Source organism: Centruroides sculpturatus, unplaced genomic scaffold (genome assembly GCF_000671375.1).
Source record: "Centruroides sculpturatus isolate CEXI.00-Female unplaced genomic scaffold, Cexi_2.0 scaffold951, whole genome shotgun sequence".
Classification (NCBI taxonomy): Eukaryota; Metazoa; Arthropoda; class Arachnida; order Scorpiones; family Buthidae; genus Centruroides; species Centruroides sculpturatus.
Window position 1 is genome coordinate 154,828 of NW_019385256.1, and position 15,908 is coordinate 170,735.

Below are 15,908 nucleotides of genomic sequence, written 5' to 3' on the forward strand. Positions count from 1 at the left end.
ATCATAATTAATATTTTTAACGATATTGTATTCTATTGAAATAATAGAAATATTGGATAATCGTTCTTGTCCGCTAGTTGATCTTAAATAATTTTTTATTAAGTTTAACTTGCTAAAATTTCTCTCGCACGAAGCAATAGAAACAGGAAGAGTTAGAAATATTCGAAGAGCGACATTGATATTTGGGTAAGACTCAATTAAACCAAAATCATGAAGAGCCTGTAGAATATTAAGCGAAGATGCAGTTTCTATATTTTGTATAAGAGTCGTTACTTCAAAATTAAAACTTTCAATTTCACTTGTGAAGTTACTTTTTTAAATCTTTGCTATATTTAATAGTGAGATATGCAGCCAATTTTTTAAAATCAGCAACACTCATGTATTGTCACAGAAAAAGCAAAAATCGTCGCAGATAGTTTTCATTTTTTCATAACGCCAATCTATTTGACACAATAGAGTGTCAAGAACACTGTAAATATGTATTTTAAATAATTTTTCGGGTGTCAAGTTACTTCCTTCATTTGGTGTTTTATTGTTTTCCATTATCTTAATTCATTTTTTTTCGTTTATTAAGAAATCCCTTTTCTATACTTTTTGGTTTGTTTTAAGAATATGATCAATAATAGCATCTGTTAATATTGTTGGCCATAAAGCTATATCATTTATTACTTCCATGTATCTATATATATCAAAGCGTTTTTCTGGACCATTTCTATCTTCTGCATTTTCACAATCCCTTTTTTTCAGTAGCATTTTAAAGACTGCAGGAGCCTCTTCAGAGCCCTATGCGCCCACATAGTTCGCTTACCGCTTAATCCGCCGTTCAGTATGCAAACTATATGCGTACCACTATAAAGCAAAAAGTGATGTCAGATTTTCAGCATGCCTTTTACAACCTCGGGACTAAGATTTTATTCAGGAGTTACTATTTTCAATTTAGTAATTTTAAAAAAAATCCTTGGACAGATTTATTTTTGTTACAAAATATTACCTTTATAGATTTCTAGCTCTGCACACTGTAGAAAAATCTAGAAATACAGTTTTGTATATTGTAATAATATTAGTAGTTGCCAGAGAGCTCTATAAAGTAGAGAAAAATCTGTAAATTTGAAAACTATAAACATAAATTTAAATTTCTCAAAAAATAAATTAAAAAATATCAAAAGTCGCTACTTTTGGCTGATTTGTCTGAGGTCTCCGCTACCTCACTATGTCCCTCTAAAAGTCGCCACAGTTGGGAACACTGGTGAGCAGACATCTAGGGTCTAAGTAAGGCGAAATGTAATCGCCAAACAACGCTGTAAAAAGGTGGAAAAATTTTAAATTTAAAAATATAATTTCTTGTGAACAGCAGTTTGGGCCCCTTTTCAAGTGGGTCCTGTGCGAGTACACCTGTTGCACCTGCCTAGTTACAGCTCTGAGTGTGGTTCTTGAGTATGTAAAGTTTGTTTGGGGGCAAGCTTTTCTGATGTATTATATTTGCTATTTGGTTATGTCAATGTATGTAATCTGTTTGTGTTAAAAGCTTGCAACTGAATGCAATGTGTTGTATGGTTGCATGCATGATTTCGCATTTTCTACAAGTGTTGTCTATGACAGTTGTGTCTTAAGATGTGCTTTCTGTAATTTCTTATATTTATTGAGTGGAGCTCTGTATAAGTCAGAAAATGTTTTGTTTTGATGAAAGTTTAAAACAACTGTGTGACCACTAAACATGAAGCTCTAGGACAGTGATTCTCAACCACTGTGCCTTAAAGTGCAGCAAAATTTTTGAAGTAGTCCACCACTGCGAATACTCATACATAAGCAACGTCAGACAAGTATTTCAATCAGTTCTACCTTCCTAGGGTATGTCTGGAAATTGTAACTGGTGTTATTGGTAACTACCTGTAGTTACCAAGGTGTTTACAAAATGAACCTAAATAACCAATTACATTTAAAAATCACTGTTATGACATCACTGGTTGTCCTTCGGTACTTAGTGAAGTAACTGTGTGTGTTGCCAAATTAAAAAAAAAAAAAAAAAAAGTTGAGAATTATGCTCTAGCAATCAACAAGGCCAATATTGTCACAAACCTGAAACTTTGAAATTCAATCTGTAGGCTAAATATTTGAGGCCAAAGTTTGCCATGTAAAGTCTGCAACTGCAAGCTAATCACATACTACGCATTAAAAGAGTTTCTGACTGCTGCCAATTTACATTGATCTCTATGACAATATTTTATTTTGACCTTTATGATGTGAGTTTGACATGAAATTGACACCGAATATTAACACATTATAATTTTGTGCAATATTTTGTTTAAAATAGAAACATTTTGTTTTATAATTTATAACTTTTAGTATTCCCTAGAATTAATTTCTTAATGTATTTCTCACCTCTACTTTTTAAAACTTGTATTGTTTTCAATTTTATTACACTCTTTTAATAATTTAAATATACATTCATAATTCTTATTTATCAATGATAATATATTCATGTAAATTTATCAGCAATTTACAACTAGTGTGTAAATAACTGTCAAACAAACTTTTAATAAAAACAAAAATATCTGAATTTATAAACTGTACTGTTTTAAGATTTATAAAATTTTTAACAATAAGATTTATATTAAAAAACAAAAACATACACATTTAACATAAAGCTAAAATTTTATTAAAAGCATATATTTTAGCAATATAGATTTACCTCCTCTGTAATACCAATAACATTTTGACTAGAAGGTTGAATATCCCTGCCATCTTGATTGATAATTTTATTATGTACCTAAAAAAAACAAATTATTTGAAATATTTTTAAAACTAATTAGATATAAATAATAAATTTTCAAATAAAAACTATAATATTGACTTAATTGTGGATAAAGACAATCGATACAAATTTGTAATGCTTTGATTTTTGTAATTTCAAGAATGGTTTTATCAAAACTACTTTGCTTGTCTGTAATGAATTCAATTGATGAATGAAAGTATTCAATACAATAAATATCAATTAAAATGGAATTATTTATGCATTATTGTTTACAAATCTTATCTATCCTTATGTTTATATAGAATAAGCAGCAAGCATGCCATAAGTACAAGAAAGGGATATTCCCTCATTGATCCTCTTTCATTCCATAGTGAATTTAATGAATGGGTAAATAAACTCTAGTAATTATACAAAATCTAATAATTCATTATGTATTCTGTCCCATGTAATTAGTGCATTGTCTATATGACAAATACAGAATCTTATAAGGTATGGTAACACTACCAGATAAGAATGTAAAAAACTGTATCCTGAATATTCCAGATACTATTTAGAAAAATTTCTTGATTACTACAAACACTAAAAACCATTACTCCTTTGCTTACAAATACTCAAAGAATTTTTCCACATTATTAAACTGACTAGTATTAAATTTAGTGAAAGCAAATCATGTATTAGCTTAGTTTTGACCATTTAAATACTCATTACCTATTTCATTACAACATTAGATCACTGTTTAAATACAGTATTTAAACTGTAAAACCCAAAAGTACCACTTTCTTTAAAAACAAATAAGATTCTTAATTAAAGACAAATGAGATTTGAATCTCATCTTTATTCAATAACTCAGTAAGACAGAATACATTTTACATTTTCTTCAAGTGCATACCAAATAAGATACTAAATCATACTTGGGATTTAAGAGAATACTATGGAGACACATATGCTCCTATGAAGATTCTAAGCCATTAACCCAATACCTAAAGAAAAATACCAAATTTGTTGGATCAAAGATCAAGTAACAATATTTGAAAGCTTTACAAAAATATTAGGTTCTGTTCTTCCCTTACAATTCCTAGAATTTTGAGAACACTTTATTTTATCAAAAGACACATCAAATTATTATGCTTCCAAGAAATTTATTTCCAATTTTTAAGAAGTTAGTTTAATAATAAAAGTAGATAGTATCATCTAGAAAAAACAAGTATTTACTCCTTTCCTACAAAAAAAATCACAAATTATTATATGTTCCTTACAGTGATACAACAAAAAAACAACTTCCAAAAACCATAATATATATGACAAACTGAAATTAAATAAATAAAACAGAACACTGGAACTGTTGAGGAACATGTTATGTCACACTATCATCAAAGTTAGTTATTCTGTTATTTATAACAGTTTAAAAACATTAAAAATGATAAAAAGAAATATAACTGTGCTTATAAAATTTAATTTTACATTGTAATATATATATATATATATATATTTAAATATCAAAGTTACAATAACTGATGAGTTGTCTATAATGACAACAAACAATGTTAATAGTACCATCAAACAGTATATCATTCTAATAATCTTGTAGTTATGAAAATCATGTCACTACAAAAAGTGAATAACAACCACTTAGTAATTCCTGCAGCACATACATGGATTATGAAATGTTTGAAATTACTATGAACAATATACATAACTTTAGTTACATACACAATGACAGCCAAAAGTCCTACACTAATAATCTGAAAATCAAATCTCTGTTTCAACTCAACTTAAACAATATGTATACAGGGGGTATATGTATACAGGGTGTATCAGAATGACATTTTAAAAATTTGGGAGATTGTAGAGGATGAAATTTTGAATGTTTTGATATCAGGAACCCATAGACAGAAATGTGATATAAAGTTTCTACAGCGGTAGGAAATATTTGACCGCCCTTCACTTTGGTAGCTACCCTTCCATCCATTGACGTCATGTTATTGTTCTTGACTTCTTCCTCTGGGGTTATGTAAAGTCCCTTGCATACGCAACATCTGTAGGAACAGTTCATGAGCTTATGAAGCACATCTTTGCAGTATTTTAATACCATCAGAAAGAAGCGTGGCATCTTACAGAGAGTTGGACAAAACATGGTTTGTCGTCGTACATTATGTAACAAACTTGTTGGTCGTCACATTGAACATTTACTCTAAAGTGGTGCAGCTACTGATTCAATGTACAGTTTGATTGTACTCTACTGTTTTGTCAATAAAACGTGTCATAAATACTGTACTCTGCTGTTTAATTCAGCATACTGACTGCAAAGTGCAAAGTGCTGTAGAAACTTTATATCACATTTCTGGCTATAGGTTCCTTATATCAAAACATTCAAAATTTCATCCTCTACAATCACCCAAATTTTTAAAAGGTCATTCTGATATAACCCTGTATATTCAGGGTTCAATATATGTCAATGAAATATGAAACTAAACTTTTTAAATTTTCACAAAATTGTATAAAAAAAATCCAGTTATAATTTTAATACTTTCTTAATTCTGTAAGGTTGGTCCTGTCACAACACTGAAGCATTTGCATGGGGAAAATAACTGAAAATTTTGATTATTTGTATGGACAAACAAAATGTTTGATAATAATAATAAAGGAAGTATATTGCACCAGATAAAACTTTGAACTGTAAAAATATAAATATGTCAGTAATTGGACTTCTATTACAGTAGAACCTCGATTATCCGACCCCCGATCAACCGACTCCTCGGTTAACCGACCGTCCTAGTCGGCAAATTTCAAATGTCCGCTAGTGATGTGGCGCTCAATATTTGGCTATGTCTTGGCTACTTTAATATTATTTTTACGTGTTTTAGCTGGCAACACTCATTCAACCATGAAAGGGAACCAGTATTTAAACGAAGCTTAATTTTCTAATTTTTAACGATACAATAGCGACGATTATTATTTTAAAAAATTTTTGTTAGGCTTAACATCGATGAAAATTCAACGCAAAGTAGGTTAATAGCGATATACTAATATACTAATTACATGGGATATAATAATATACTACACTAATAATGGATTTTTGTTATCCGACTTTTCAATTATCCGACCAACCCCAGTCCCCAATTAGGGCAGATAATCGAGGTTCTACTGTAATTGCATTAAAACAGTAAATGTAATCAGAGAGATATGTAAGAAAATGGTTGTTCTCAGATGACCCCCATAAACTTTCGGTGTCAATTTGAAAATACAAATGAAATGAGAGGTAAATCAACTGTCCATCAACAAAGGCTTATGGATAGTATCTAGTAGAAAATTTTTAAAAAATCTGAGTCAAATGAAGAGATAAGAAATCATTCCATTCCTCTAAATGAGAGAGGCATGTCTGAACTTTTCAAATGAAAGAGTTGTGTCTATCCTTGTTGTTGCCCTAGGACTAAAAAGTTCAACCAAGTTCCCAGTGATTAAATCAAGTTCTCTCAACATACAACGAGAGACCATCTCCTAACAGAAAAATCTTCCAATTTCAAATCACTGGAGGAAAGTGGCTAAAAGTTACTTCCATTTCCAGTTCCCAAGAATCTTCTAACTCTGCTGAATTGCAATCAGAACAATTCCTTTGGAACCACTCCAAAGGACTCGAAGAAAGAAAAAAATTGGGTACCCAATAAATTCGGCATTTTTCACGCTGAATTTTCATAAGTTGAGTGAGCCTCTCGATTCACAGCCAATGAAAAATTACTTTCCTAAGGAATTTCGATTTCGCTGTACACTCTAGAACGAACGAAAATATCCCTCTCAGTTTTCGCTATCCTCGTTTTCTTTTCTCCTCGAAAAGTCCGTCTCGTCTCCATTCGGTTCCAAAAAAACTTTGAGAGCCTTCCTCACGTGTCCTTTCCTCTCTCATACTACACCCAAGAATGACCTCATGGACCCCGTTATACCCTGAGGGTCGCACACCTTCCCCTTGTTACTAAGGGGTCACCTGCTGTTACGCCGTTAAACAAAAGTAGGGAAAAACTTCCAGAAAGAAAGACAATAGAAATGAAGACAAAGGGAAATATATTGAATAAAAAATAAACTATAACTATACAATTATGGCATGTAGCCACACCACAAACTTGCATGTATTATGCATTGGAAAGAATGCAATGTAAGAAAAATACACAGAATTTCTTGAGTAAATAACTTGTTTTAGTAGAGAAATTCAAAAGTTCCTATCTTCTTTCTGCAATAGTCAGACACTTCCCCCAATAACCCCTCACATATGTGTTTCAAGTCAGTCAGTTCTGAGAAAAAAACTGGATGGTGTCAGACATCCCGACATTCTTTAAGCCAATCAATGATGTGAATAAATGAACTACCATCATGTATCAAATAATAAAATAAACAATTTTATTAAGCAAAATGAATGAGTTATTATATTTGCATACTTAAAATTTTATACTGTTATGCAATATATCAATATTTAAAAAATATGAAGTAGGAATATCAAATATAAAATCAAAATTGGGAAAACATGCCAATAACTCACACACCAACATCTTTACTTCCCAGCAACACTTAATTAAACAGTCATATATTTGTCATTATTAATATACTTTGCTCAGTTAACCTGAAGAAGGCCTATTAATGAGGCTGACAAATCTGAGTACTAAGAATGAAACTCATTTTTGGTACTCAAAATTGGCTCATTTGCTGTCATGTGAGCTCATAAGGATCACATCTAAGACCTTTCAGTATTCAAATACCTAGCACAAGATTCTCAGGTACAAGAACTTTTTAAAATCAAATAGTTTCCAAGTCTTGCATTTTACTACCATCTTTATTTGGAATAATTTTGATCAATTTGGATTAAACCTTGTGATAAAATGTTATGTAAATAATTTTTTGTAATAAGAAACTGTAACTATAATATTTATCTCATATATTCCAAACATAAAAAATTACTTAAACCTGTTCAAAAGAAAAACCAAAACAATAAATTTTCAAACCATGCAATTCTGGTTTACACATGCTTTATTTTTATTGTATTGTGTAAATTGAGTTAAAGTATAAAAAATTTATTTTCAGATTACTGGTGCAAGACTTTTGGCAATGACTGTATATTTTTGTTCATAGCAATTCTTTTAACTGCTACCATTATTAAAAAAATCTTTAAATATATACAACAACTAGCAATTTATAATGATTTGTATGAAGTCAGATATGATATGATTTTTGCACTTTCAAAATGACTGTAAAAATTTTTATGCAATTATTTCAGCCATTCATGGTCATATTTATAGCCTAAATAATCATCTAATTAATATAGAATATATATATATAGGTAACCCTTGTATAACACGGGAGTTATGTTCCAAAAAATTGCCATGTTATGCGAATCTGTGTTATATGAAACAAAGAACTAGTATGAAAAGGAGGGTTAGTTTCCAAAAATTAAAAAACATGCTATTATATTTTCATAATTAAGATAAATATCTTTATTAAAATTTCCTTAAGTGATACATATTAATATAAATTAAAAAATGTTTCCTTCGTCATCAGTAAAAGCACTATTAATCGAGAGCGTTTTCTTTTTGGCAAGTTATCCTTATCCTCTTATTTTTCTGTATTATCTTTAGATCCATGCTTTACCTTTTGCAAAAAGTGTATGTAATTTTAGATTGCTTGCTTCTAGTTAAAAGATCTTTATAAATTTCCTTATATGGTGCTAAGCACTTATGAAGAATAAAGCAAGTATGGAATAAGGGAAAAATGTCTGGCAACATCAGAAGCAGAAGCGTCGCAATCTGGCAACATTGAAACAAGTTTTGAAAAGGACCATGTATATCGACAGAAGGCGAGAAAAGAAAATTTACATACTTAAGTACTAAAAGTTCACGAAAAAAATAATTTTCGTGAACTTTTAGTACTTAAGTATGTAAAAATTTATTACGTTTCATGTTGTACGAGGGTTTTACCCAATTCTCGAACAGTGTCAGAGTGAATCTGCGCTATAACAGTACCATGTTAGAGTGAATCCGTGCTACAGAAGGGCCGTGTTATACAGGGGTTACCTGTATATATATAATTTCATCAAAAATTTAGTCCTAATAGATTTTCATTAAAAAAATCAAATATAATAATGTTATAGTATTTTAATGAAATTTTTTTTATAACACCTGACAATTACAAACTAAAACTAATATTTAATACAGATTATTTATATAAAATAAATTTGTGAAAATAAATGAACTTACAAATACTAAGGCTTGGAAAGATCTACTCTGAAGAAGATTATACAGGAAACTCCTTTCATCATCCCCACCTTCTACTTTATTACATACTTGTTCAAGTGAAGATAATAATCTCTGTACAACTATAAAATGTAAATAAATAAATATAAATGTAATAAAAAATTTTTTTAAATATTAACAATTGATTTATAATATGTAAGTTGGCTAAAATTATATATAAAATAAAATGTTTTAAAGAATCAGTTAACATATCAAGTTCTTTGCCTACAGCTTATACTCAATAACTATTTAATTAATTATTTCAATTTGTTTCTTGAAATGCATTTGTTTTGTCAGAATAGTGTACAGTACAGGTAGCCCTCGGTTTATGCCGGTTCAATTTACACCGATTCACAATAATGCCACTGTGCAATTCGCCGGTTTGAGGTGTTATTTCCTGATTTTCCTTATGCTAGACTGATTTTCGTTTCAGTGTTGACTTATTTACCGAGCCGCAACATTGTACATTCGTTAAAACAAAGATTTTTATTAAATATATTTATTTTTTCTGTTTAATATTATTGAATACGTATACATTTGCATTAAATTAATATTAAAATACCAAACATTTAGGTACCCACGAGTCAAAATATTAAACTTAATAGTCCAATAAATGGTGTCCGAATCCATAGCGCCAACAAATGTATCCAGTATCAGTTTATTCAGGAAAACACCTTACGATGCAATAGCACTTCCAGCAATCACAAATTATCGTTAGTGAGACAAATCCACTTCTTGTTGGCCAGATGATATTTATCTCTCCTTGGCCACCTTGAATTTTCCCACTCAAACTGACCTTATATATGCGCTACGGCGACCGGTGGTCGACCAATCAGTGTCTTCGCTCATCTGTAGCTCTACGTCGGGTTAACGTATCCTTTCAACTAAGGAAAGTTTGACGGATGAAGTTTGTGAGTTAGACAATGTTGGGAGCGAAGTGCAAATGTAAAAAGGAGCATCATATTCGACCATATTCTGAAATTCTTAATAAAAAATCAAAAATGTAAACAATTAAAGATGGATACTTTTTTCCGAAAAATGTAAGAGATCCGAAACTAAAATTTTTAAATNTCAATAAACTTAAAATAATCTAATGAAAATGTTGTAAATTTTTCTGAATTTATTGGAATAATTCTAATTTTTGAAAATAATTTAGAAGGTATATTTTTAAAAATTAAATGTGAATCATAACCTGAAAAATTGTGTAATATAATTGGGATAAACGTTTTTAGTCTATAATTTGAAAAGGTCAGTAAGTAAGTAAGTAATCTTTATTGGCGTAGAAGGCTTTCGCCTGTTACAAGGGCGTTTTATTTTGATGAAACGCATATTAATATCTCATTCAATAAGTAAGTAATCTTTATTGGCGTAGAAGGCTTTCGCCTGTTACAAGGGCATTTTATTTTGATGAAACGCATATTTATATCTCATATAATAATTTTTCTTTTCTAATTAAAACTTTTTAACATTGATTGATCTGTATTTCTTATTTGAAAATTATTTGATAAAATATACAATTAGACCAAATTCAGCATGGTAACTATAAAAAATAACTTTACAAATAAATTGTTTAAAATTGCTGTTAATTTTTTTCTATAATCAGGATAAAATAAAAATGTTGTGAGAACCTAGACTTAATGAACAAAAGTTTAAACAAAATAAAAAGGAAAATTTTATCAATATGATGTTGGCAGAGATAATTGTCAGATAAGGAGAGAGTTCCTCCTTATATGTTCTCAGCATTGAAAGAAACACTTTCCCCATGACCTCCTGACTGTATTCTACTGTTCTAAAATAATGAACGAATGGTCAATTCCTTTTGACCCTGTTTAGGATGTAGATGTATTTGGCAATACCATAGCCTGCTGCACATACTGCTGACTGGATGTAATCAAGCTTAATATTGGTAATAGCTTGAGTAGAAGGTATTAGGAATGCCCTTCTAATAAGGGAAGCTATGCCTGTGTTGACATATTGCGGAGGTTGGAATGCCGTGGCAGGAATTATACCCTTTAACGTCGTTTTCTGTTGACTTTTTCTTTTACCTCTTACTTGTTAGACTTCTCTGCTTCCATAGACTTCTTGAATGCCAGGGTTAATAAGTAAAGATTATATTTATTGGGTTAAACAGAAAGTTTTTGCAGATTTTTAACAGGTCTAGTTACTTAACATAGATGTGTGATTTAATTACAAAAGTTGTGAAATTTAACACATTATTGCTAATTTGAAATTGCATTCTTTGTTAAGAAGCTTATTTTATGCTTTGAGCACATTTTTTCACTGTGCATGCAGTTCAAACATACAAAGTTAGAGTCATTTGAAGTACAAGATACCACTGTATCTTATTGTGAAAAAGAAACCTGAAGTATTGTTTTAATTGTTTTAATAATTACAGCAATAAAATAATTAATAGCATTCAATAAATTATGTGTAAATTATACTTTCTGAAAGCTATTATAATAAACAAGAAATTATAAAAAAATCTTCAATATAACTGTAAATCATAACGTCCACAATATATGTATTTTATTTCAAATACAATAATGTTTATTACTTTGTCTAATAATAAATTCAACAAAGAAACAAGTATTTTTTTTAATATAATACAAAACTATAAAGCAAATTTTAGTAAAACATAGTGAAATGTAATATTTACTTAATAATCATGCATTTAAATGTATAATAACCTTAAACAAATAGCCTATCAGATCATGTCTAAATGAAAAGGGCTTATCATATCAGAACAAGATGGAACAAGACTTAATTATTCAAATACAACTTTTATTAACATGGGAATGCATTTTGGGAACACAGACCCCTAGTCAGCACATTTAAATATTCAACATATGGTAGTAAACACAATAAATATCTAAAATATTGTAACAAAATACAGTTTCCAGATGATATTATAAATAACACACAATATACAATTACATAATATACTAAATTAAAACTAATTAAAATTGCACAATACAATAATAAAAACAATAAATGGTTGTTGTTAAAACTGACAAATTAACCTTTTGTCTTCATAAAACATAATATTGGTTTTTACTCAATTTAATTTTTCTATTAGTTATGTTTATTTTGAAATAAATAAGTTTCAATTCATATTAACCTTTTTTGACATTATGTTGTACAGACTGTCACAATTTTACACTATTAATAGAAATTTAGAGGTTATAAGTTTAGACAATACTATAACCGTGATACCGATTATTTCATTAATGATACGTTACATAAATGATCTGATGAGGAGTCTGTATACCGAAAATGCATTCCTATATTAATAAAAGTTATATTTGAATAATTAAGTCTGGTTCCATCTTGTTCTGATGTGATAAGCCCTTTTCATTTAGCCATGATCTGATAAGCTATTCATTTAATGTGTATTTGGGCTAGAACAATGATTCCCAAACTTTTTCAATCCACCGTCCCCTTTGTTCCATAAAGTTATACCCAACGCCCCCTAATCCATTTTCTCTTGTGTGAGAAAGGCTTGGAAATATCAATAGGAAAACTTTTCTATGAACCTCACTTTGTGTCCTTACTGTAGATTGTTCTCAACATCTGGAAACCATTAAACACAATGTTTCTTATCCTTTTAACAGAGGTAAGAGAACCTGCCAGTGACTCCAACCTTTGCCTGCGGTCACCATTTAATACTCTGCCTCCAGTGTCCCCTGCCACCTATTTGCATCTTTTTGCCCCCTAGATTTACTCACCATCCACAGGGGGGCAGTAGCGCCCACTTTGGGAACCACTGGGCTAGAAGCATTTTGAATTTAGGGTACGTTCATAAATTCAAATGAGTTAAACAAGAATGACATCATTGTTAATCTTGTTTCATTAGACTTTTCGAACGATTCGTTTATAACTAAATGGATGTTTCTAAAATCGAAGATATGAATGTTGCTATGCAGCCTTATCCGAAATATTTTTCTTAGATTGCTTCAGGTGGACAGTTATTTCAATCATTTCACCATTTAATTCACAATTTAAACACTCAAGTAGATTTAGAAACATCAATATTGTCAGGCACCATTTTCTTAATGAAGTAAACTAACTCTTTCCTTCGTGAACTTTGCTAGAGTTTCATTTGAAACGTCATCACCACAGAGCATGCGCACTGGGCGAGACTACTACTTTTCGAACGATTCGTTACTAATGCATTTAACTCGTTTGACTTTACGAACATACCTTTAGTATAATAACCTGATGAAGATCTCTGAAAGTGATAAAAAATGCTTGGTTTTTCCAATAAATGTACCTGCAGGAACTAATACAGAAGGTGTCTGAGTATTTATAGTATTTTCCAGCTTCTGAGGTGTTTTTTACTTAATAATCCTTGATAATTTGTGCAACCATACACACAACATGCAAAGTAAACATAATTATGAATTAGGTATGTCCATATAGGTTCTCAGAATTTTATATTAAAGACAACACTTAGCAATCTATCCTACTACAGCAACCATACTTATAGTACTACTAGGAGCTGTTTTCATTTCATGTAATAAAGTGACACTGTTGATATCGTAAGACCCCACAGAAAACAAGGACGGTTGTGACAGCTACATATCAACCTGGCAGACAGTCCTTGACATATGATGGTAAAAGCTATTGTAATAATAAAAATATTTTAAAGTCTAAACAAGCAGTTGCAATTGTTAATGGCATGATAAAATTATTAAATGTTAAATATAATTTGAATATGAAAGTGTGCTTCACATTTACAGAGAGTGACAGTCTTGTCTGTGATGTCGTAGATCAGGGATGGCCAAAACATGGCGCATTGGACAATTACAAGTGGTGCTTCAGTTAGTTCTGAGCAAAATTGCCAGATTTGGTATTTTTGCGATTAAGAATATTATATAGAAAAATAAATTTTTTTAGTCTGTCTTGGCAAATTCATTTGTTGCACAATTCGTTACAGTCTATTATGCAGATAAAACGAGTGTTCTCCACATAGTAAATTACAGTGTATGCATGTATTTTGAGTCTTGCGATTTTTATTTTCGATCAGTTTACAGGCGTGTAAATGGCCGAAAACATTCATTGTGAGTAAAGTTATTCCAAGCTGATCTCGTTCTCAGTGCCAATAATTGTGGTGCAGAGTAATCTTCACCAAACGAGATTCTGGCAGCTATAGCACCATCATGAAGCAATCACCCTCTCGTACAGATCATTATTGACTATTGTAAATTGGTACTTCAATAAACTGTCATAAATTAATTAATTCAACTGTGTGATTAAGTTATTCCCTTTTCTCCCCTAAGCGAAGCAGATTTATTGTTATCTCTATTTATCAACTAATTAAGCAGATTTATTGTTATCTCTATTTATCAACTCCTAACATTAAACATAAGACTGTATAAAAAGTGTTTGAGTTATATGGCACATCTGAACTCGTCTGTCAAAAAATTGGCATATGGTATGCAAAAGGTTGGCCACCCCTATCGTAGATCATGGGTGGTAAACCTTACTGAGCTTGTGTGCTATGTAGTAAGCATACTTAGCTTTAATTAAAGATGTTTATGCATGCCAAAGTTTTAGACTTTAAATAACAACATTTAAAGAAATTAAAGGAATATGCTTTAATTAGAATAAATATAAAAAAGCTGATTGAAAAAAGGATGATGGATAATGTAATAAACTGAAAGGATGATTGAAAAAGTCATATGATAAATCGAAATTGTATAATATGTTACGTGCCAGATGATTTCTCCTTACATGCCACTTTGGGCATGCGTGCCATAGGTTTGACACCTGTCATAGATTGTAATTAAACTAGATTTACTATTAATGTAATTGCCAAAAATAATTACTATTGAGAATCTACTAGAAGCTACTGTCCTGATTAAGATAATAAAATAAGTTTATTGCATGAATTGACTTCTTTAATTTACTGATTAGATTTTATTTCTCAAGTTTTATTAAAATAATAATGTAAGTACAGTGAGTGATTGGTTAACAAACATAATCCGTTCCAAGACTTTGTTCATTAACCGATTATTGATTTACCATAGGTTTTTATGAGAATTTGATTAATTCATTCTGGAGACTCCAAAAAATAAAAAATATATACTTTTTACTATGTTTATTTATATGTAATATTAAAAATCCATATATATGCAGTCTTGCACTTTTATTAGTCATGTTTTTTCTGTTTNTTTACCATAGGTTTTTATGAGAATTTGATTAATTCATTCTGGAGACTCCAAAAAATAAAAAATATATACTTTTTACTATGTTTATTTATATGTAATATTAAAAATCCATATATATGCAGTCTTGCACTTTTATTAGTCATGTTTTTTCTGTTTGTGGAGGGTTAAAGAATCTGTACAAAATCAATTGTTTTTCTCTTTTCAGGATTTTTTGGAAGTAATTAATAGTATTGTAATTGTAGAGATCCCCAACCCCATTAACCTTATTCTGCTTTAGATGCCACTTGGATGATCGTTGTTCTGACATCCTCCCAGTTCTTCAAAAGATCTTTAGTAGCAGATGTTGACATTGGTCCTCTTTCGTCTTCCTCTTTTTCAAAAGAAAACACATCNGTAATTGTAGAGATCCCCAACCCCATTAACCTTATTCTGCTTTAGATGCCACTTGGATGATCGTTGTTCTGACATCCTCCCAGTTCTTCAAAAGATCTTTAGTAGCAGATGTTGACATTGGTCCTCTTTCGTCTTCCTCTTTTTCAAAAGAAAACACATCTCGCCGAGTTTCTTGGTATTCTTCATTTGAGAGTTCTTGGACTTCTGTTGTCATATCTGTTTCAGGTTCCATAATAAACTCTAAAATGCTCTTTATTTCTCAGATGTGATTTTCATTACTCCATTAGTAGCTTGAGACTTCTTGATATAATCTTTCATAGC

General features: G+C 30.4%; 1 protein-coding gene across 2 annotated transcripts in view; it reads right to left on the reverse strand.

Annotated features, from left to right (window-relative positions):
* LOC111636790 (MAGUK p55 subfamily member 7-like) overlaps window positions 1-15,908 on the reverse strand; it is a 112,654-nt gene that overhangs the window by 51,068 nt on the left and 45,678 nt on the right. For both annotated transcript variants that reach the window (XM_023382122.1, XM_023382123.1), the window contains exons 4-5: window positions 8,989-9,107; window positions 2,690-2,767 (exon numbers count right to left, since the gene is read on the reverse strand). In XM_023382122.1, the coding sequence (XP_023237890.1) occupies window positions 2,690-2,767; window positions 8,989-9,107 (197 nt within the window). The remainder of the gene's footprint in view (window positions 1-2,689; window positions 2,768-8,988; window positions 9,108-15,908) is intronic.